This window comes from Elaeis guineensis, chromosome 7, assembly GCF_000442705.2.
Source record: "Elaeis guineensis isolate ETL-2024a chromosome 7, EG11, whole genome shotgun sequence".
Lineage (NCBI taxonomy): Eukaryota > Viridiplantae > Streptophyta > Magnoliopsida > Arecales > Arecaceae > Elaeis > Elaeis guineensis.
The window spans coordinates 101259540-101280247 of record NC_025999.2 but is presented as its reverse complement, the minus strand read 5'-3'; the positions used below and the strand labels follow the sequence as shown (position 1 = coordinate 101280247).

The following is a 20708-nucleotide window of genomic DNA, read 5'->3' as shown; positions in this document are numbered from 1 at the left end:
AACTTTGAGTTCTTTACATCCAGCTATGAGCAAAAAATTATCATCATGATTCTGTATTAATTTTTATTAAGCTCCTCCTGTGATCTAGTTTTAGTTGCTCTAGCTGTGAAGGCATAGATATGCCATTCTATGCATAAAATTTGAACTAAATACTTCCATTTACAAGAGCAAACAAACAGCAAGTGTGCAAGTCATAGTGTGCCAAGGACAGTGGTATCTCCCTTAAAACACGGGTAGTCTTTCTGACAAAAACCACAGCCTATTTAAGTTGAGGCAGATAGATAATCTACTAACGTATGAGCTGTAATTTCTAATATAGATTCTGAATATGCATGATCGCTTACAGATTACTTAGTCGAATTACAAAATGCAAGAACGCAACCATGTTGATAAACTGAAAACAAGTCAACATCAAAATCTTAGGTTTTTCATGTTTTTACTCAGGTTAACTTCAGGAAATAGCCACAGAAACAGATAAATATTATTCACAAAAAAAATCATAGTAATCAAAATCAACTATATATCTTGAAATTAAAAAAAAAATGGGAAGAAAAAAAATCCATACCTAAGAATCACAATAACTGGATACAAGATTTCAGCTGTTGTAATTATTACATGAAGTGTGATAACAACCTGCAAACAATAGTAAAAAGCCACAAGGGAATTAGAACTGCAATACGTAAATGAAAATAAGATAAATAACAGTTACAAGATCTTGTGGCATCATCATTTTCGAAATAAGGACATATCATGCAGAGAATTAAGGTGATACAAGCTAAATATTGCACCAAGCTCATATAGGAACATATTAACCAAAACAAATTAACAATATGAGGCTACAAGATAACTGATTGCCTAATGGATATCAACATCATATCCTTGCATGCACAGGACAAATGACAAACCTATAACAAGTGAATTTAACAAAAAAAAAAAAAGGACTGCAGATGGTAAACAGGTGGCCACAAAGCCACCACAGCACCTACATAATAGGAAGGAACCTAGGCACGCACTAGGTAGGAGCCTCAGTGAGGCAGCCATCTTCTAAAGCACTGATGTCAAGCAGATATTTTGGGGAATTAATCAATATTACAACATGCACATTGTACAAATTCATCAAAAAAATGATTTAGTGACATTTGAAATAGCTTAATAAGAAAGGTTTGGAAACATTTGAAAACTACCCAAAGAAAAATGTCCAATTCTTGGAGATGGAATGATTCTCATAAAGTAGCTCAAGATATATCATGGGGTCAAACAAGCACACAAGAACCAATTCGCCAGAGAATCGCTCATTGGTGTCAAACTTTACATGCAGCTGTGGAAAAGCACGCTTGAACATCATGTCAGTCAGTGTTGTCTAACAAGAGCTGGTTGAGGGACCCAAATAGATTCATTACATCTCATGAATGTGTGATGACTATATTGTGTTAAGACCTGTGCTGGCATGCCTTTAATCCCATATTGGGTATATGTGGAGTAGATCTTGAGAACTTAGACAAGGCCAAGGATTTAAATAATGACTTTTGGCTAGCCCCTTTAAGCAAGGTCCTGGGTCATCAGAGCACACCTAGCCTATCCTATGGCCCTTGTGGACTAAGAGACACTACAACACTAGCCCTTTGGTGGTTAACCACAAGCCAGTCATGGTGCTTGTGATTGAGCTTCTTAAGGATACCATAGCTTCGAGAGGGAAGTGCAAGATAACCCATGCTAAGTCCCACATTGCGTATGTGCTATCTTGAGTAGTTACACAGGACCAAGGAACCCAAATAATAACTTCTAACTAGTCCTTTTGGTAAGGTCCTAGGTTGTTACATCTTAGGATTTTGATCAACATTATACAAAGCAGAAAATTAACATAGAACTTAGTTGGATTGCACATTGATAATAGTCATAAATAAATCTATACCTACAAAAAGGTAGGATTTGTTCCAAGTAGAAAATAAAACAACTGAGAAACAACTAAACTAGTAAGATGCAAGTGTAAGGAAGGGCAGAAATAGCCATTAATCAAAGAAGGGACTAATTATGCAAAAAGTAGTTGGAGAAATGGAGGATTTCCAATGATGAAGCAAGACATGATCCATACTGATGTCATAAAAACTTCTCATACTGATGTCATATTGGAAGTGTGGTGTCATAAAAAAAAAATCTCATACTGATGCAAGACATGATCCACGAAAACGTGTCAAAGCATCGGCTTCTTATGACATAGATAATTTTGTTAAATTTATGTTAATATCCTTTAATAAACGTTGTTTCAATCATTATTTGATTCATGCAAACTACCAAGATCAAGAAAATATAGTTGTTTCCCAAAATATGTTTTCCACATCAGCAATGCAAAGGCTTCAGTAAAACTTGAGGATGGATGTGTATAGGACCAACCACACACATTTTAGATGTCTCCTCTAGCAATGTGCATCTTATGTTTTGTCAAGGTTTTAAATACCAATGGAATGGCAGGGCATCCTACCATCTAAGTACTAGGACAGGGCACTATCATCAGTGTTGGCATATGATGAGTCCAGAAATGGACCGAAACATGACAAGCCAACCGCTGTCCAAGTATTGGTACATGGAGCATCTCATTCCATAAAAAAACTGGGAAAGCCCCATCCCACATTATTTAAAACCTTGTCTTTCATACCAAACAAGTATGATTGATCAAAAACACCAGCCCACATAAAAATAATCCAAGAAAGAATCTCTCATAAGCCCTATGTTGAAAGATGACTTGAGACATACTGCAATTAAGATAAGATGTACATCATGTAACTACTTACTGGCTCAGAAATGAATTTGTGCTGGGCCAGCTTTTCAACCATGAAAGCACCGAGAGGGAAAGCAGGCAGCGTGAGGCTGCAAATCAGAGAAAGTAAGAACAAAATGTAATAACATGTAATGAAATGCAAAAAGTAGTGGTAAAGGACAAAAGCATTACCAACACATCAGGAGTGGCCAATCTCTGACTGATTTTGAACTGAACCAATATCCAGCTCTAATTAATAGGCCATACTGAAAATAGCAAACAAGATCATCTCATGCAAACAGCAATTGCTAAAAAAAGGGATGAGCATGCATGGAGGGAGAAACACACAAAGAAGAGAGAGGGGGAAGCAAACACTGCTTTGTTAAAACTTAAAAGAAGAAATTGGAAAACCTTCATCAAGTTCTCAATAATAAGCCTGCTGTTCACCGCAATAAGCACTACTATACAGAGGTTCAAAAGACCTGCATGGCTCTGTCACAAAGCATATTTGATAATTAGCGCTACATAGTTCCAAGTTCCAACACAAACATATAGAGAAAGAATTAACACAAAAGCTCTTGCCAAAACAAGCAATTACTGTTGTTAATAGAATCCCCATGACTAGCCTCATCATGTGTGTCCAAGTTAACTGGGAAAAATTTCACAGAGCACAACAACTATGTTGTATGATTCACTATTCATATGGATGAATCCCTATGCTTCTCAAAAAAAAGAAAAAGACATAATAATATAGCTTGCTAATGCAAGTACAAAACATTTATGGTCTGTGTAACTTCAATATTGAATAGACATGGGAATATGGTTATACATGGGATTATAAATATATTTAGATGTTATATAAACATCCAGCAAAAACACTTGATAAACCCCTGGGCAATTTTGAAGGGCAAGATCAAACAAGAATTTCTAAAATTTGCTACTTAACCACACATCAGGATCAGATTTGATCAGCTGGACCAAGACTTGGCACATAGGAAATAAGATAAGTATTTTATGGTTTCTGAGTTTTATTTTAAAGAAATGGTCCTATAGTGGGTCACATTTTTGTGAGAGCATACTGGGAGACAGAGAATATCAAGAAGTCTAAAGTTCTACTGAAGAAACTTTGGATCATTAACAACAAATTCTTCATACATGCACTGCATTTTCTGAAGTAGTCTACATAACGCAATGTTATATAGATCAAACAAAGATTACCAATATATAAAAAAAAAAGAAAGCGAAAGAAATAAATTCAGGAAATATCAGGAAGACTCATAAAAGGAAAAAAGGACTCATTGAATGATCTTCAGACTTTGGTAGGTCCAACTGTACCTTGGTGCAAGTCTACAACGAGCCAATGCATATCAAGCTATATTAGACTACCCATGGAATACACTACCATACAAGTCCTCATGGTCTATATGAACCGAACAGTTTTCCTGTTGGTAATGTTGTGGTGCAGCCAAGATCACATACAGCCATGTACCACTAATAGACAGTAAAATCGTTGCATTGTGCACTAGGGGTAGGAGGGAAACATGAGCATGTGTTGATTATTTAAGTGATTTCTCCCTGCACACAACAGCATGCAAAGCAACACTTCTCCCTATGCACAACAGCATGCAGAAGCAAGCGCAAACATACCGCCATGTACCACCTATAGGTAGTTAAATCCTTGCATTGTGCAGATGGTGGGTAGGAAGGGAGTATGAGCATGTGTCAGATTATTGAAGTGGTTTCCCCTATTCTGAACAGCATGCAAAAGCAAACACATAAATACATGCATATCGATGTATGTACATACAGAGACACATAAATCCATGAAACATGTTCAGGCATAAGGATGTTCAACAAAAGGTTTGTTTTATTTTATTTGATAAGTCCTGTTTCCATAATAAGTTATTTGAGCCATATAAGCTATTTAGGAACCAGTCATACGCCATCAACTTTAGTAGATTGTAACATTTACTTCATTCTTTAAAAATTGTAAGCAAGAAGATTTATCCAGGACAAAACCTTACAAAGAGAACCTTCCAAATTGGGAAATTGAAGACTTCCAGGAAATTAAAACCAAGTAGCTTAAAAGGTTAGTCTGCAATCATATTCAAGGAGAAAAATAAGAATGATTCTAAAGCTCTTCTTACCAAGAGATAGAAAATGAAAGACTGTCTCATAGTGTATTTTATTACAGTGCTACAATAGCTAAAACAGCCACTGTGATACTCAGTGCAAAATTGTAATCCACATCCTCAGTTCTTCTAAGAAGATTATTGCAACACTTCTTTGTGGCCCACAAACCATCATCTGTGGGAAGCAGAGATCATATAAAAAGGCAGTAACACCATATATTTCAGACAAGTGAATGTACATGAAGGTGGTAAGTACCATGTTTTCTAGTTGGGAAACAACACAGGAGACCGGTTTTCAAGCTTCGTAAATCGATTGCACTGGCAAAGAAGAAAAGAGGACAATACAATCGGCTTACCCAACTGTCCAAGCTAATGAGAAAATAAAGCAACCCATCCATCTCCACCACCTCACCTACTCCCATGCATACATGATTATCATCAAACATCTTTATTAGGTCTTTCAGGTAATGATTTTATTTCACATAGAACAGCCAATTCCAAAATTTATCCTAAATCCAGAGTCACTTTGCTGTTATCCGGCTAAACACTGACTAAGAAGATTGTAAACCCAAATAAATGCACTTTTAACCAACTTTATAGTCTACAAGAAGGAAAGGTAGAGCTCGAGTTAAGTAGTGGAGAGAACATGATTTAATCTAGGTTCCCATGTTAACAGCATGAAAGGAAAATATAAATCATTAGTGATGCTTTTGGCAACACAATGCAAATAGATCTTCCAAATATTTATGTGAATAACAAGTCTTAATATCATGGAACTTCCAACACTATTTAAGTTTATGCAAATATCATCATAATCTGCACTTATCAGAAAATTGTCAAAGTCAAGTCAAGATAATGTTTCCTACAAACACTCTTTGCTGTAAATACTTTTGATTATGTACATCAGTATATAACAAGACAATAAGTTACCTTCCTTTCGACAAGCACGCTCAGAAAGCAATATCAGTTATTTAGCCCAGGTTTTAGGACATGAATAATTTCTTCTTTCAAAGATTATGAAGGACATCAGAGGCTTCTAGAACAGGGCCAGCTTAGAATAAGTGTCCCTGCAGCTAACAACAACGCTATATAATATAACTGAAAGGTTAATTCTAAGAACCTAATCCTTAGTATATTGACTCTTGATGTTTTCAATAAATTGTCAGGGATGTATAATTTAATCCACCATTAAATGTGCAATATTTCATTAAGAAAGCTTTAACATTGAAACACTGCAGGGACTTGTCTAAGCCTCACAATTTTTTTTGTGGATATAGTTTTCCCAAGTTTGTAAATTTCTATTATAGAAAATATAATGCCTATGGCTTATTAACATTTTAATTTACTATAAACATAGCAAGAAAAAGCCTGTTTGAATATGGACTGTGCTTTATAAATTGGTTGGCAGAAAGGGAACAGTCTCTCCAACAAATAAATGTTTGAGTTCATGTCTTAAGCATCCTAAGGATTGATTCTTGGTGATTTCTTGATAATCAATAGCTGAAATTATTGCCTAGATTTCATTATGGCTATCAAGCAACCATTTCATTCCTATGTTTATGGCACTCCAAGGATGTAACCAGAATCAATATCATATAACATCAACTATGAACCTCACAGGAAAAAATAGTCTCATATGAACATAGATATACTGAGCAATGCCCATATAGGCATAACGATACAGTGCTGGAACTGGGAGATCGAACGGATAGGCAACGTCTTCAGCAAATAGTAAAATAACATAGAAATTCTCGGTCACATTAAATGAGCATAACTGACTCTTAAAGCAAGACACGATTTGTCGAGACCATCGCTTATAAACTAAGAAAGAAGCTTATCAAAGAAATGGTACATAAATTCCTGCTTCCTGCACTCCAAATTTATTACTAATTTACTATATCCAAATGTTTTTGAATGGAGCTCATCTTTGATCATAGAAAAATTCGAAAAAAACAAGCAAGAACTATGATCACAGAAACAAGAATCATTGCTTCCATCTTAAGAATAAAGAGGCATGTTCTTATGGAAAAATTTAAGAAAGCAGATCAAGAAAAATCAAGAAGAAACAGAGATCATATTTCCATTCACAGCTAAATTCATAAAAACCAATCAGGTACTACCTCAAAAGGAAATGGAGCTCATGTTTTCAACTATATCAAAACTAGCAAAAACCAAAAAGAACTACCATCAGGAAGAAACAGAGATCATGTTGTCGACTCTAGAAAATTCCAAAAAACCTATCAAGGACTAGCTCAAAACGAAATCGAACTCATCTGTGGCAAAGTATACAAGAACATCTTGAGAGCGACGATCAGGAGGAAAGAAGGGGTCGTGTTTTCAATTATAGAAAAATTCAGACAGGCCTATCAAGAACTAGCTCAGCAAGAAACTGAACACGTGTTTTCAATCATATCAAGATTCACAAGAACCGATCAAGAACCACGGTCAGCACGAACCCCATATACCTGTTTGAAAATAGCATCAGAACTGAGCGGACTCTCCTTCACTTTCCGGTGAGCAGGAGCCGACGCTCGATACAAGAATTTCGCCGGAACCCCACCTCCCGTTCCTTGTCCCTCTCCCCTCCCACTACCATCCTTGTATTGCCTACTATTAAAGACCGAGACTGTCTTATTCTCCTCCTCCCGATCAACCCCGTCCACCACGCGATCCCTCGTGTCGGCATCGGAGCTCGTGTCCACGCCGGAGTCCTCCCCAGAATCGATGGTCAAGTTTTCAACGCTCGTGAAGATCGCCTTGGAGGAGGAATCCGTCACCACCACGGCCGCCGCGGTGGAGTGTAGCCTCCGCCGGAGAGACGATTGGAGGTCCAACGCCGGAGACGGCTCCGGCGCTCTCTCTAGGGTTTCTCGATCGCTCGGAATTGCCATCTGAGTTCTCTCGCGATGTTTCGCTTCCGTCTCCGTGGTATCAATAGAGACGGGAGACGCCGGGGCAGAGAGAGGGGAGGAGCGCATCTGGACGAGAGCTTCGCGAATTTTGACAGGCTGGGAGAGTATAAATAGATTTAGACAAGGTCGGTGGTTAACGTGCCGTCACCTCCCTACCTTCCCGGGTTCGATCGTTGGGTCGGGCCCCTGGGTTGGAGTTTGTTCATGGCGGAGGACGGTGAGCGGATCCATCTAGGGATTTCGTTGTTTAAGATCACTCAAATAATAGCGTAGATATGTAATGGAAAGGTAGACCTTCCTATTTTTTTTTTTTAAACAAAAAAAAAAAAGGGCAAAGATAGTTTTGAAGGTGGGAGGTCTTCAAAACGACCAGGTAGGGCCCGGGCGAAGCTTTGTAGCTTTCTCATTGAGACGGAACTGTTACGTAGAAATCAAGCCAAGAGAAATTATTTTATATTCCATGTCTTTTTTTCACCAAAACTTTTTTTTTTATAGGAAAAATGGATTTTGTGCCGGGGGCGGGGGGGTTGGGGTCGTGGGGGGTGGGGTTGGACCGGTGGGGGATTTTTTTTTTGATAGGAAAAATGGAGTTGGGGGGTGGGGGTGGGGACCGCATAGCTACCAACTCCATGCAAACCTCGGATGTGAGGATAAGAGGACAAAGATCCATTCCGATCACTTGCATGATCATCAAAATTATTTTGCTCACTATTTTTTCAACTGACATGATAAATAAATATGTATTTTTTATAAAATATAATCTTTTATGCTCGAGAAATCCTCTAAAGTCCTATTTAGGAAAGATGACAATGACTTGGCTATTGGCAAACAACTTGCGATCTATCCCATCAAGCAAAATTATTGCTGCAGTAATAATTAATAATTATTGGCGTGACAGGCCATGCATCTTGAATGTACGTCTCTTTGTCGGATCTTAAGCATGTGTTTGCAGAGGGTAAACGTGATACTTGTTGGAATTGAAAGACGGAGCAGTTAACAGGAAATTTGACGGATGGAATGCCAAGAGGCATTGTTTAGGTTTGTCCTGTTTCTTTGTTAGTGGAGACAATAATGACTGTGGTTCCATTTTCTCTTCTAAAACAAGATGTCACTTCAAGAGTTACATAATACATTCCCGAGGTTCACATATTTTCAGAACTAGGCCGGATATCGGAACAGAACGGAAAAAAAAAAAAAAAAAAAAATCAAGGATCAATTGGGTCAACTGATTGATCCGATCAATTGATCCGTACACCTGACATAATCATGATATAATAAATATTTTTTTTTTAAAATATAAAAATATTAAAAAAATAAAATATAAATTTGAACGGTAACGACAAACATTCTAGACAAGAAGCAATACAAATAAAGTTCTACACAAAAAATAGTACAAATAAAAGAACATTCAATGAAATTGTTTTACGATCAAACTTAACATAGTATTTCTAGTCATCTCTCAATTCATATCCAACCATATATCACCATTGTCTTCACCACGATCATCATTATCTCCCCCACCAGAGGATGCTACATCAACATCTTCATCCAACAATATCATATCATCATCATCTTCCTTGTCTATAACAACAACAAAAAAAAAGAACTTATCATAAAATGTTTCAAATAAAAGCTAAGAGATATACCCAAATAAGTTTTAAAAAAATAAATATTTTTACATGTACCTTTAGAAGTATTAGAACTTAATCTTCATTAGTTTTTGGTAGCTCTTTCTTCTAGAATATTTTCTAACTCATCATAATCAAGCTCTCCTCTGGGACCTTCTTCCACAATCCAAAATTCTATTTTGTCAATTGGTTCATAATCTACTGGATCATAAGGCCTTTTACCCATTTTAAGCCTACACGTTAAAATATCATAAACATTTAAAATAAAATCTCATTAGCAAGTCATGTAACCATATAGCCAAATCAAAATATTATATTTAAAATATAAAAAAAATAAAATTATTTTTAATATCTGCTTTGTAAACGCAAGTTATAATGAACATACATTAGGTCATTGAGTCTTTGGTGCTCCAATCTATTTCTTTTTTTAGTGTGAATACGTTCAAACACATTCTAATTACGTTCACATCCTGAAGAATAAGCAGTTTGATCAAAAAGTCTAATTGCAAGCTTTTACAAATTAGGAGCATCACCACCAAACATCCTCCACCATTCATTTACACAAATTTCACACATTGCATTAAAAATTATATTATAAAGTATAAACAAATATATAAGTCATAAATTTGTAAATTTGCATTTCTTATCGGACCAAGTGGTTTTGCAAGATATGATAGCGATCGATCGTCCAAAATTTTTTAGACGTTCTCTAAACAATCTTGTCTCATCCAACAATTTGATTTTACTCCTTGTTGCTTTGGTCCCAATAACATCAAATAGCCCTGACATAATTTTCGGCTTTTGACAAAAGTAATTTTGATCGTATTAAAAAATCAGGTTCAACCAATATGCACAAGCATAAATACTTTGACGCAACATCTTATCCCAACGATTGTTTATGATATCTGTGTATGGCTTAACCATATGATCTCTTCTTATCTTTAAACAATTTCTTAATGCCTTTACGTGCCCTATACATGCCTTCACACACATATCCCAATATAGGTTTCTCATCAGAATCACAAATACTCAATAAACATATCAATAGTACCACGATCCTCACAATGATTAAGCAATTATTCCAAAATCTCTCACCTAAAATGACTTTTCACTTCCTTTACTTTTGGCAATTTCAAAAATTTTTTATAATCAAAACCAATAACCAAAGCTTGCAACTAGACTTGTGGTCACATAAGCTCCTCAATGCAATAAAAATAGTGGCAAAACAAATTGCCCAGGGCAAACTATCTCTTTCTAATTTGTCTCTTTCTTAACCAATTCAATATATATTTATGATTATAGATAAAAGTAGTTATCCTTAATGTAAGGACAGCAATACTTTGCACATGAAATAATTCTCCAACATTTTTTATGATCAAATTAAGAAAATGTGCTGCACATGGTGACCAACTAATATTTGGATATCTCTTAGAAAGCTCTATTCCAGCTTTTTTTATAATTGGATGCATTGTCTCTCACTAAATGAACCATATTACTAGTACCAACCATTTCAACAATCTCAACAAACAAGTTGCATAATGTCTCATAATCTAATACAATATCTGATGTATCAACTGATTTAATGAATGAAATTCTCTTAGGAGAATATACTAAAAAATTTATCAAAGATCTCTGTCTAGTATCTGTCCATCCATCATCCATAATAGTACAATCACAATCAACCCATGTACTTCTATAAGAATCAACAATTAATTGTACATCTTTCTTGACATCTCTTAATAAATTGACACACAAAGCATGATAAGAAGGATCAGTGTATCCATGACCCATAGATGCTATTTTACCAACTGCAATTTGAAAGAAAAGAGAATTTACCGCATTATTATGATGCAAGCATGGTAGAATCAATAAACAATGGACAAATCGATGTCATGACATCTCTCTGGACTTTGCAAACAAGCTTTGATAGTTGGTTGGAAAGGATCATGAACACCTAATTTGAAATAATTTTGAATATCATAATTAGCCTTTCTTTTTTCTTTGGAGGATTGTCCATCACTGCCATTAGCATTTTCTTTAGTAGGCAAATAGGGACTTTCTTGCATTTCATCATCTTCAAAACTATGCATACTTTGACCATATGGATTTCCACCATTAAAGATACCTTGCTTCTCTTGTGCTTTATCAATATTCTTTTGCAAGGATCATGCTACTAAATTCTGGACATCTAAAAGAACTTTGAATATTTTTCAACTTGACCTTTTATCCCAGCAAGATGTTGCTTCATTCAATTAAGACACCCACCAACAAGTGGCTTGCGACAAAAATCACAAATGAGTATCTTCTTTCCTTGGTCATTTTGCACCTCAGTAATATATTTTCATGTTATATCTTTCTTTTGTCAAATTTCTTGTGTTGATTGTACTTGTACATCAGATGGAATTGAGCGTGAATCTATAGCTTCCATTTGCTGTAATAAAATAAAAAATTAATATTATACTATATGTAGCTTCTGTAATAAAATAAATAAAAATTAATGTTATATTATATGTTGTAAAATAAATAAGAGTGGTTGGGAATCGGGATGATTGAACTTTGAAGAAAGGTGGTCGGGAGTTAGGATGGACATAGAGAGAGCTGGTCGGATTCTGGGAAAGAGAATAGTTTGAGCGACTAAGCCTTGAGGTTGGGGAGGGCGGGGAGGAGGGTGCCGTTGAGGTGGTTGCCGTGAAGGTCAAGGCGGTGGAGCTGGTCTAGGTGCGAGAGCAGATCGAGGGGGCCCTGGAGGTCAGGAAAGGGAGGGCAAGCAACATCACGCAACCACCGGCATAGTCAACACCACGCCACCGCCCAAAGCGAGCATCGGGGATGCTTGAGTTAGCAGCCAGGTTGCCTGTTGCTGTGGGCATCAGCCCTCGACCGGAAGATGGTTAGAGCATCCATGTTGGGGCCTCAACCAAAAGATGGTCATGGTCAGGGCGTCGACCGTCGAGTCTCGATCAAAACCGAAACATGGCCAGGTTGCTTGGCATTGCAGTTGGGGTTCCACCGCCACTGCCACCATCACGAGCGGAGAAGGAACATTTTGGGACATTTATAAATAGAGAGAGAGGATGCACCTTTAGACTTTAGATCTCACTAGCCCAGAGAGGTAGAGACTCGACAGCGCTTGACGGTGCTTGTCCGACAGACGACGACGATGAGTTTGGGGCTTTGGGTGGCGATGATGAATAGAAGGCAAAAAGAAATGCAAAATCAAATATGGTTTCACAGATTAGGATTACGGACGGAATACCCTAGCGGTCACGCTAATTATTTCTTTATCCGACCCATGATCCGACTGGTTCATCACGAACCGACCAATTCATCGGATCTTCACGATTTTTTATGAGCTGAAACTCTATTGAATCGTGCTTAGGCTTCAGATCGAAATTAAAAATAGTCTCCGATATGACCGATCGACCCAGCAGATCCAATCCGATTCTAAAAACATTGCACCATAGGCACCATGAATATAATATCTAATATCCATTTTCATCTTGATGAGGTACTCCCCATGTCTTTTCCTTCAAAACTAAAATATCTCTCTTTTTCTCCTGATAAGATACTCCCCAATTATTTTCCTTGAAAACTAAAATATATCTTTTTTTTAAAAAAAAAGATATATAAAATTTATGGCTTACAGTGTTGATTATCGTCTCGTTATCTTATAAATTACTAAAAAGAACTGGCTGCATACTATTATGAGAGGATGACAACTTTAATCCCACATCAATCGTAAACCAAAAAGAACTCTAACTTATATCAAATCGAAGCTTTCTCTCCTCCCAACGAGGCATCTTTTAAAAAACAAAATCATGAAAGCCCATGCCATAAGCTGATCGAAGTGGACAAATACCTTGTATGGGTGAGATGCCTTTTAAAGAATAAAATCGTAAAGCTCTATACCATGAATCGATCGAAACGGATAATACCTCATATGGATGGTTAAAAAAAACTGATCCATTCTATTTATGCAAGTCATACCGCAACATACATCAAGTTACATGACTCTACAATCTCACTCTCCACTCATAATTTCTGAACTCATAAACATACATCCAATCTAAAGAGGGTGCTTATTAATACAAAGCATTATTAATAAGCAATTTAGCTTGTCTCCATCATGTGACTGCAAACAATGCTTCCCACCTAGTGCATTATGCTCATTGAAGCCTAACTATACAAGCATCAAACATGTCAACATGCGAATAAGGTTTTGAGCTCACTTGCAGCTGCATGACAAGCACATGCCCTATGTCCAACCAATCATGCACTGATTCATTAGCACGTTACTTTAAGGTCCTGTTCTTTGTAGATAAATATTATAAAAAAATTAAACAATATTTTCATTGACCAACTTACCTATATTTTCATATTTCTTTAAATAGATAAATTATTTTTAGATGAATAACATTTATTCATAAAATGAGGAGAAAATCTTACCCATCTAGAAAGTAGATAAGTAATTTTCTTATCAACCAAAAAAATAATCTTTTTATTTTATTCTTAATATACCCCTAACCCCATAATAATAATATATAATACTATCTTATATAACATATTATAATATATTATATAATATTATATTATACTATACTATAATATAATTTATTACAATATAATAATATATTATAATTATAATATATTATATTATATTATATTATATATCATATTTTTGTATATAATAATATCTATATAATAAAAGATAATATAAAAAATATGAATAGATCTTAGTAATTTATATAGAAAATTAGTAATGTAAAAAAATATAGATAACAGATTCTCAAGTCATTTTCTGATGCATAAAAGAACATGGATAAATTACTTTTCTATCTAAATATTGCCTGCAAAATACTTACCCAAGAAATATAGATTTTTGGATAATTTTTTATCCTCAAAGGAATGGACCTAAGTGCATACATCAACATTACAATGCTTTATAGAAAAATAGCACATCCTATCAATCTAATTAGGAGTATGAGAAACTTTTTGAAAAGATTTGCTTCACTTTAATTGGATAAATGTTCTCTGTCATTTCTTATGCTATTGAATTTTATTTGTCATTATCAATTTATCTACAAGAAACTATGTTTCAGGTTGGTTGTGGAATGAAATCAAAACTTCTATGAAAAGATAATGATTGATTTTGATGGCTACACTTCCTTTATGATGTCTCATCCAAGCATTCCTATGCTTGTGACTAACAGAATCATAATAGACTGGCAGCCCAGAAAGGTGGTTAATGTCTGCTTTGAGTTCTTGCAATTGGTATAAAAGTATGACATGATATGCAAACAATTGAGCCAACAATTTTTAAGCTCTGTTTGATGATTAAGAAAGTAAAAAATAAAATAAAATTGCTTGACAGGAATGTTCCTTTTCATTATTTGGTACTTAAAAAAAGAAAAAAAAAATGATGATAATAAGAGATCAATTTTCTGATATAAACCTGAATTTTTTTTCCTTCCAAAAATAGTAAGTTCGAGAAAAAATAACAAGCCAACAAGCGGTCAAAATAAGTTAACCATCGCCTGCGGAGCCGGCAGCATGATTTGTTGATGGTATCACAATAAGACTTGTACTTCTTTAAATGTTTCCTCTATTTTTCCTTACTGAATCAAGGAAGTTTGTCTAGGCATGAAGGAATAACATCCAAGATGAGCTCTAAAGGAGATCTCAAACTAATTTGCAATGATGATACAGGGGAGATGAATGTTTTCAGCATGTGAAATGGGACTCAATAAAATTCGATAGCGAGTGGATCATACAGAACACATGACTGATAAGAGGAATGTGGACAAGGGCATAAAAAGACTTGCATTCAGTCGAAGATTGGAAACGTCAAGAAATAACACATCTTGTTCTCTAAGCAAACTGTCCTCACAAAACATGCCATCATCAAGAATGGATGCTTTGTAGTGACGTCCTTCGCAATCTGCCTCTTAATAAGAAGAAAGAAGTGGAACCTACAAATACAGTTATCGTGTAAGAGCTCAACCTATTAAAACCTTGATAAATCATTTTGTTTATGTTAATAAATAGGATGCTTTGAATTTACAGACTTGAATTATATAATACAGGATCTTTAAGTGCAGTAAATTTTTACGATGAATCACTTATAAGCCTATGTTAATGCAAAGGATCATTGAGCATTGTACTTAAATGGCATTGCAAAATCCAACATAATTATGGCGATACATTTACAGAAAATATTAGAGATCTGTGGTATAAAAAAAAAACATTAGAAGCCATTACGATCTAAATTGTCTGGCACGGGAGCTGGCTTGGATTACCAATAGTTGGGTAAAACAAAATGGAAAGCTCATACCAACTTGAGCAAACACAATAATCATGGACCTTATAATGTACTTTGTAAGGTTATTGGAATAAACAAGTTACAGAGCAAAGTTAAGAATCAGTTTGCCAATGCTTGTGTGTGTGTGTGTGTGCATGACTATATGACATGAGTGGAAATCTTAACTGATTGCATTGTAGTACCATCCAACCACTTCAAGTTCATGCCATATTAAACAGCTCAATTGTTCCTGTCACAAAAGTTACAGCAGCTTAGCAACATACGAAGGAAACATATGGTCTAGAACTGGTTTCAGTATATATAGCATCCTAGCTGAATGTTGAAAACACATCAGTTTTGCACTTCTATAAATACGAGAATATTTTGATCAGGTTGCTATAGGATCTAAAACAGGCTTCAATTCCATACAAAATGTAAGCTAAATCTGTCAATGAACTATTGCCATTAAAACAAGTGAAAAAAATAAAAGTTCAATCATCACGACAATGAGCCATCCCCACATTTAAAAAAATATATAAAGCCAAGCACCAACAGGAAACTTACATCTACGCATCTGTTGTAATGTTATTGGAAATGAAGCAAACTGATGAGATCTGCAATGTTGCAGGCAGCTCTTCCATCAGCACATTGTAGAATCCTGGATATCATATAGCAATTTCAAGTCATCATGAATGAGTTTTCAGGCCAAGTTGGCAGATTGTAAACTGTGCCACTGAGACCTGTTGTACACTGACCCGACAAGCAAGGAGGTCAGTGGTGATGAGAACACCAGAGGACCCAGATTAGAATTCCTGCATTATACTGTAACTCATGTTTGGTCCATGTCTCCGCAGGTGGCTGAAACCATGTGATCCTTGCTCCTCATCTTTCTACGAGCCAGTCCATCTTACATCAGATGTTGATGAAAAACCCACTCTGTGTGATGGCCAAGGTCTCATAAAGATCAGAGCACCCAGCTTATAATCTTCCCTTTCAACGTCATCGCAAAACTCCTTGATACCCTCCAGGATATGTTCCTCTTGCTTCACAAGGATCCTCACAGGTTTGTTCATAAACTTGCATATAATCTCGAGAGCCTCAGAAAGCATTATAGCACAGAAGACTCCAGCCTGAATCTTCGAAGGAAGATGCTGGAAGTAGGGCTGGAATTGGGCCTAGACCGGCCCAAGGCCTATCAGGCTAAGCTGATTTTGGGTTGGCTTCAAGCTAAACTTGAAAGATTTAGACCGAGTTTGGACTCAAATATAGAGCCCATATTATTTTTTGGACTGGGCTCGGATATGTCATTGGCCCACTGCAAGCTTGGCCCAAGCCTGAGCATGGACAAGGCCCAAAATGGAGCCCAAACTCAGGCCCTAAATGGAGCCCAAACATAGTTACTCGTCAACGAACTGCTCAGAAAATAAGAATGCCATTTCCAATTGTGTTATCAATTTGTTTGCTTTTCTGATAAACATGTTTCTGATCATCATATGGTTGCTAACATGAAGCTATGGTATTTCATCAAAAAAAAAAAAAAACATTAAGCTGCAGTATGAAAGACTGAAAGATTCAGCTTTAATCAGGCTCAAACCAGCCTAATATTTAGCCCAAATGGATAATTTAGGTTGACCCAATCAGGTTGGACTTGTAGGGATTTTCCAGAAGTTTCAGGCATAAGCTTGAACTGAAGCTCGAAAAAAATTTAGGGCCGGACTTGGGTAGGGGAGCGGCCTGGCTCAGCCCAGTCTGTTTCCAGCCCCAGCTGCAAGGTGTCATGGATCTAAAATGAAAATAAATTGTGATATGATTAAAATTTATTGACAACATATATTGACAAATTAAAAACTATATGAAGAACAAGGAAAAATGAACAAGTATTATTAACAATTCATAATTCATAATTTCTTTTTTAAAAAAAGAAACGAACAAGGACGCGCTGATATTCAGAAACTGGGACTTGTTCCAAAAGTATAGGACATTGTTTGCTCATATAAACATGCGTATTAGCAGGCAGCCTATGGTGGGTGAAACTAGAAATGAAAAAAGGAAACAAAGAAAATGAATCCTATTATCAAGCTGAACAAAGGAACCATGAAAAGTCATCAATAATGTGCTAGTGAACTACAGTGCTAGAATATACAAAACTTTCAGCTCATCAGCTTTATTATTGGATAAATATGCTTGCTTAGTTTTTCTCCTTGTTTTTTTTTGGGGGGGGGGGGGGGATCCCCATTGGCCCAGACACTTTCAACCTTATATGGATTGAGTCCTGACGGAAGGTGCAACATATCTGGGGCCTTAGCAAGACCTTTTTGAAGAAGTATAAGAAGGCAGCAACTAGTTCTGCACAACCTTTACAACTGATGCTTTCATCACGTTAGAAGATAAACTGTGATTACCAACAGCAAAGCAGGATGACGTATAGAAAGGATATTCAAGTTGGATGCATAACCTAAAATATAATGGCAAGGCAATGAGATGATCCCTAGATGCATTCTACAATCTGATTCAGCCAGAGAACGTCTGGACTTCAAATGGAACTCTCCAACTCAGTGTCATTAAGCTTTTTGCCTACTTCAAAGAGAGATTCATCGACATCTATCTCGTCCTAACTACCTCCCTTTAGAGTCTTGTCCTAACTAGCACACTGTCAACAATATCCTATTAAATCTGTGCAAAAACAGTATGAATTATGCAATCTATCAACAACTTAGACAGCTTCTCTTGGCTTTTCGTTTTTCCAAATAAAGATGAGATCATTTTTGCAATCACAAATGAATGACCAAGGGACTGAAGAATATTACCAGTTGTTAAAACCATGAGAAAGCATTTCATCTGCCTCATCTAATAACATCTTGATGCAGTCAGGATGGAAGGAATGCCTCCAGAGCATCTCATGTACATGACCTGGTGTGCCAACAACCATATGAAAACAACTTTGAAGAATCCCCTGATCCTCATGAACTGTTGTACAGCAACACAAGTATGAACTCTGCCACCCAGGCAGTCTCCAAGAGCTCTCATGGCCTCTCAGTTTGCTGGGCTAGCTCTTGCGTTGGAGCTAGAACCATGGCCTGGCATACAATCAATCCACTACAGGACTCCAGTACAAAAAGTTGCAGTTTTTCCAGTTCCAGAATGAGCTTGCTAGAAAACATCAAAGGCTTCTGCAGAAGGGAACAATTCCCCTTTGCTGAATTGCAAAGGGTTTCACAAATCCTTATCATATATGAATCAGTCCTCTCATCGTATATGTAACATGTTGACACGATTAAGGAACAACAAAAGTAATAGCTTTGATTACCATAAGCATAGATGCCCCTAAGAAGGCCCACTTGAAGATCCATGGAGTCAACTTTTGTGAACTTCATTGCATGATGTAAAAAAACCTGTGCCTTCCTATACCTAAAAAAGCCGAAAAAGCCAGACATTGTGAATAATAACATTCATACAAAGGCATGCATCACAGGGAAGGTCGATCTAACAAAATAAAAGGGAGAAAAAGAAGATATTACAATTCAAAAAGAAGACATAAAATGTTCACATTGCTGGTGCTCATGCTTCTTTTGTCGAACACATCAGCTGTCATAAGGGCCACTTAGCAATTATAATGTTGGCCCGTCTAGTATTGATACACTGAAACAGAAATGTGACTCTTGTTTCATTTCCTTCTCCTCTCTCCCTTTCTCCTTCTCTTCTTCTACACCCTCCTTCATCACTTTTACAACACCTCTGCTGCATCCTCTTCAAACACTGGTGGACCCTAGAGGCTGACTTTAAGCAGGTTCTTCACAATTAGAGAGTAGTAGATGGTCCCATTCAAACTGCTGGAGCTTGGGTCTCTCCTTCCACATGTTAAGCTTCATGCTTATAAAATCAGCATCTCAAAGACCACATTTTCAGAAGTAATTTAAAGAGGAAACTTCTTGATGAACTTAATATCAAAAAGATTTTTTTTACATATACATCTTGGCAAATATGGTTTATTGCATGTTTACCCTTTGCAAATCACTATTTGCATATATTTTTCTCACATGAAATCTCTATTTTAGACTAATGATATTAATAAAAATATTTTAAATGTAGAATGACTTGATTACCATTTTGCATTAGTATTCCTATAAGACAAACAATATAACTCTTTACAAAATATATCAAATGTCAAATTTTTGTTAGGATTATTTAATCCAAAAGGGCAACTTATCAGCACCATCAGTAAAAATCTACAAGGTGAGGCATCCTTGCAAAAACAAGATAACTTGAGGGGTATATATGAAAATAGTCCTTTTTGAGGGTAAATATACAATAAGCCATATTTAAGGGGAAATATATTTATATGTATGCAAAAAAATCCTATCAAAAATTATCTCTTCAGAGCCTATTATAGATGCCATTTCCCATGCACAACCTTTAGACAAGTTAAATTATTCAACAAGACAATATAAGCCTGCTTTCAAGTATTCCTTGTTATTCAAATCTTATTAGTAAAACTTTTAAGTGATGCAGGAGAAGAAAACAACTGTCCTGCAATTATATGCGCTCAACTAAAAGCACTAACATAGTAAGTCATAATTGAAGCACGGTACAACAGCAGAATGCAATTTTTGGTATGTAAAAGTATCACTTGAAGTTTAGCTGTTTCATTGGAATAAAAATGTAAACGGGGATCAGTGTTACCATCAACTTAAGAGAATGGTCATCCTGGAAGCTGCAGCATCAAGTACAATAATAATATTAACAACAGTGCGCTAGAGTACCTATGACAGGATAAAACCTTTCATGACGGACTAAAAAAATATCATTTTATAACTAACAAAGCCCAAGCAGATAATCAGAGATGACGTTTCTTGCACCACAGACAAATATCAGCAAAACCAATAAGCAACAAAATTGAAAATCAAATTTTAAAATAAGAAATTTTAAGAATGATCATAGACTACATGTTAGGAGGTGTGAGTACAGAAACATCATTTTCCAACT

At 36.1% G+C, this 20708-nt stretch overlaps 2 protein-coding genes and 1 pseudogene across 3 annotated transcripts in view; all 3 read right to left on the bottom strand.

Moving 5' to 3' along the window:
* The window catches only part of LOC105047997 (diacylglycerol O-acyltransferase 1-2), a 28977-nt gene extending 20913 nt beyond the window's left edge, over positions 1-8064 (bottom strand). The window contains exons 1-5 of one of the 2 annotated variants that reach the window (XM_010927169.4): positions 7353-8064; positions 3167-3247; positions 2948-3021; positions 2790-2865; positions 566-633 (exon numbers count right to left, since the gene is read on the bottom strand). In XM_010927169.4, the coding sequence (XP_010925471.1) occupies positions 566-633; positions 2790-2865; positions 2948-3021; positions 3167-3247; positions 7353-7865 (812 nt within the window). In that variant the 5' untranslated portion in view covers positions 7866-8064. The remainder of the gene's footprint in view (positions 1-565; positions 634-2789; positions 2866-2947; positions 3022-3166; positions 3248-7352) is intronic. The other variant, XM_010927170.4, reaches the window with a different exon arrangement.
* Positions 8065-16310: 8246 nt separating this feature from the next.
* LOC109506066 (eukaryotic initiation factor 4A-6-like) lies at positions 16311-18654 on the bottom strand (annotated as a pseudogene).
* LOC109506107 (eukaryotic initiation factor 4A-like) lies at positions 16899-20545 on the bottom strand. Its single transcript, XM_019851795.3, has 3 exons — positions 19244-20545; positions 19033-19133; positions 16899-18921 (listed from the first exon to the last, which is right to left on the bottom strand). Exons 1-3 carry the CDS (start codon positions 19315-19317, stop codon positions 18749-18751), a joined length of 348 nt encoding a protein of 115 aa, XP_019707354.1. The 5' UTR covers positions 19318-20545; the 3' UTR covers positions 16899-18748.
* Positions 20546-20708: the final 163 nt, after the last annotated feature.

Bases quoted from the DNA above. Each gene is read 5' to 3' on its own strand.
- LOC109506107 (XM_019851795.3), bottom strand. From the start codon at position 19,317: ATGACAGCTGATGTGTTCGACAAAAGAAGCATGAGCACCAGCAATGTG. The intron at 19,134-19,243 runs GTAATATCTTCT...CGGCTTTTTTAG, and splicing joins TTATGTCTTCTTTTTGAATT to GTATAGGAAGGCACAGGTTT. The intron at 18,922-19,032 runs GTAATCAAAGCT...TTTGCAATTCAG, and splicing joins TAGGGGCATCTATGCTTATG to CAAAGGGGAATTGTTCCCTT.